The 3,447-nt window shown below is 31.5% G+C and overlaps 1 protein-coding gene across 1 annotated transcript in view; it reads left to right on the top strand.

Annotated features, from left to right (window-relative positions):
- LOC106464011 (disco-interacting protein 2-like) overlaps nucleotides 1-3,447 on the top strand; it is a gene marked incomplete at its 5' end in the record, with an annotated part of 79,650 nt that overhangs the window by 60,296 nt on the left and 15,907 nt on the right. The window contains one exon of the mRNA XM_022391661.1: nucleotides 1,978-2,143. Coding sequence (XP_022247369.1) covers nucleotides 1,978-2,143 — 166 coding nt within the window. The remainder of the gene's footprint in view (nucleotides 1-1,977; nucleotides 2,144-3,447) is intronic.

Genomic DNA, 3,447 nt, shown 5'->3' with positions numbered 1-3,447 from the left:
GGCATGTAATATGTTATTGAACCAACTGTAATGTTGCCTTCTGATTAATTTTTGTTCTCAAAATTATACTTAAATAAATGTTTTATGATCATGTTTTCTAAAAATTAATTATAACCTAGTAACAGTATATGTATGTATGGAAAATGACTGTCCTATTTTTAGTATTTCATGAAAACAATTTTTTTTTATGTATATTTGATCATCTCCTTTAAGTATTGCTTGACTAGCATGTTCTTCTTGCTAAATCCTTATAGATTGAAACATGCAAAAAAAAAACTGATTCTCAAAGACATATTCCTACTTGGTCAGCAGTATGACCCTGAAAGTTATTAATTGTGATGCTGTGTCAACGTGTCTCCTTGACAACCAAGTAAACATAATGAAGAACTTCAGCCAATGATTATGATTCTTGTGCATCAGCAATACCAAGTGTGGGGGCACGGTTATACCCAATTTGATTTTATTACTCATCATGGTCTCTACCAACCTACCCTCAAATCTAATTATATGTCCAAAGTAGTGCATTGTTTGTTTTATGTGTATATATGGCTGAAAGAATTTTATAAAGACAAACTTGCTTGTCACGGCAGAAAGTGCCATCGTTTCGTGCAAGTTGCATGCCGATGGGTACCTCAATGGGCGAGATATCAGCGTGACAGACGGATGGCTTTTTGTCTTTATATAGTAGATGAGCATCATTCAGTATATCATAAATTAATTTGCAGATCAAAGTGTGATTTTATGGGTTACTGAAGTACAGTATAATCGCATTAAGCATGTAATACCAAGTGATTCACCTTTGAATTTTTAAAGATTCTACTGATCATTGAACATTTACAACTAAAAAAAGTTAAAGTGTAATGCTTTTAAAAGTGGAACCTTAGTTTTGAGTCGCTCTTTGTAGAATTTCTTTGCTGATATTTCTGTTCGGTATGCTTCCTTCCTTCCTAGCAGTTATGCAAAAGTAACTCAAAAATTAATGAAAATTCTGTGTATCAGTTTTTATTGCATTCTAAAAAGTGTGCATTTGATAGACAGAATCTGGTGTATTATCTGCAAAGATTTTATCACAAAAATTAAAATCATTAATGGTTGTTTTTAGAGTTAGATCAGATGTACTGTTAGCATTTGAGAGATGATTATTTGTCTGTAACTAATAAATATTTTTATATTAATTGGCTTTTATCTATCTCGTGCATCAGTAGATAGCCCAGTAAAGAAATGTACGTATGCTTTTTTCGTGTAATTTCAGTTTTATGGTCTTTAATAGTAACTGTAGTGAACTATTTTACACATATATTGTGGCACATAAATATCACATATATCATTCTCCCATATTATATATTTCATATCTATAGAAGGTTTACATGTTTGTTACTTCTAATCTGGAACATAATACTGATCGAGATCATGTGCACAAGGTGTTTTTTTCGGGACAGGGTCTTCTCTCTGAACACTACTTTTTCATACTAATGTAGTAGTGCACTATATAATTTTTATTTAATAAAATAATTCAACAAAGAACATAGAATAATAACATGCAAAAAGCAGATAATGTTTCGCAACTATCACAATTTTCCTGGCATTTCTAATGAAGTAATGAACCATTAAAACGTCATGTCATCTATCTACACAATATCATTTGTGTGAGAAAAAAACATTTTCTTAGGAAGCGATCTACAAATCTTTGTACAGAAAACAACGTAATATAATACGTCATATGACAGGCAAAAACCTTGCCTGTCTATTGGTTATAACTAATATGGTCATAAACGTAAGAGAGAACTACATGTATTGACAAATCCCGAAAGAGAGGATGTGACAAGAGGGGTCTGATTTTCTATTTGATTAGATTGAAGGCTAACAAAAGTTTGCTTTTTTCCAGCAATGACGATATTATAGTGATTTATTTCCATTAAAAAATTACTAACATTATATTATCTTTATGCATCTTACTCATTGTTCATTCCCTGATAGGGAAGCATAGCAACATCTCTTACGTGCTCACAACTACAGAAGAGATCAGAAAGAGTTGGTTGTATGTTGTTAGAGAAAGGAAAGCTCAACACAGGTGACCATGTGGCTCTTATCTACCCTCCAGGTATCGACCTTATCTGTGCCTTCTATGGCTGCCTTTATGTTGGTATGTCTCCTAACATTTTTCTTTTATTTACATCAATACTTAATTTGGATTTTATAAACAGCTTTGTAAAATATTTTGGAATTGATAGTCTAGTCTTGCCTTTTATGCATCATGTTGTTTTAAATGTTATCAACATGAATTTATATATTTAATGACAGTAAATGGTGGCATTAGGATAAGACTTTTTAATTAATTTTCTTTATATTTTCGATAAGAAAATATAAACCTATTCTGGGACAGTTTTGAAAATATCATTGTAAATGCTCATGTTTAGGCTCTTATATTATCTCTGTATTCATTCTTAAAGGAAAAATTTGTTCAAATAATTTGATATGATCAAATTTTTTTTAATATTTATATCAATGAAATTTTATATTAAATAAATGACACTGAAAAATAATGACTTGAAATGTTATTTCAGAAATACATGTAGATCATATATTTTAATATTTGAATGGCACTGAAAATATCCCTAAATTATGCTGATCACTATCCACAGAGTTTGACCTCAAGCAGAGTGTTGGTGAACTTTCACTATTCAATTAGTGAAGTCTGATAGTTGTTGATAGATTTTGTTGACTGGATGTCTTCCTTCTAGTCTAGTAATTCTCAACCAAGACAACTATCTGTGACTGCCTTAAACTAATACGTTATCAACTGTATATGTGGACCTTTACTATTGTGCTGAATAACTAAGTGGGTCTCTTATGATACCCTATTATCCCCCAGTTTCTGAATAGCTTAATAAAATCGTATTTGACACTTTTTATATTTTACAGAATGATTATAAATTAGAAAATTATTCCGAACTTATTTTCTGATGACAAAGACGACACTAATATTGGATGTTCTCCATGTGGCCATTCTTAGTGTGTAACTTGTTGTTGCATTGACAGCTGTATTCTGATCATTGGGCCTAAGGGTCAACATTATATTAATTGACCTTTCACTTGTGTATCAGTCAGTTAATACTGAATAATATGTGACGTGTCAAATTCTATACATTGGCGAGACTGGATGCACAGTCAGTGAATGAGGGGAATATCATTATCATGTAATTAATGGCAACACTGCCAAACCCATTTCCCAACATTTTATGAGGGGAATATCATTGTCATGTAATTAATGGCAACACTGACAAACCATTTCCCAACATTTTATGAGGGGAATATCATTATCATGTAATTAATGGTAACACTGACAAACTAATTTCCCAACATTTTATGAGGGGAATATCATTGTCATGTAATTAATGGCAACACTGACAAACCCATTTCCCAACATTTTATGAGGGGAATATCATT

This window comes from Limulus polyphemus, unplaced genomic scaffold, assembly GCF_000517525.1.
Source record: "Limulus polyphemus unplaced genomic scaffold, Limulus_polyphemus-2.1.2 Scaffold1540, whole genome shotgun sequence".
In the NCBI taxonomy this organism is placed as follows: Eukaryota; Metazoa; Arthropoda; class Merostomata; order Xiphosura; family Limulidae; genus Limulus; species Limulus polyphemus.
The sequence above is the reverse complement of the archived record's forward strand: the minus strand, read 5'-3'. Positions and strand labels throughout refer to the sequence as shown.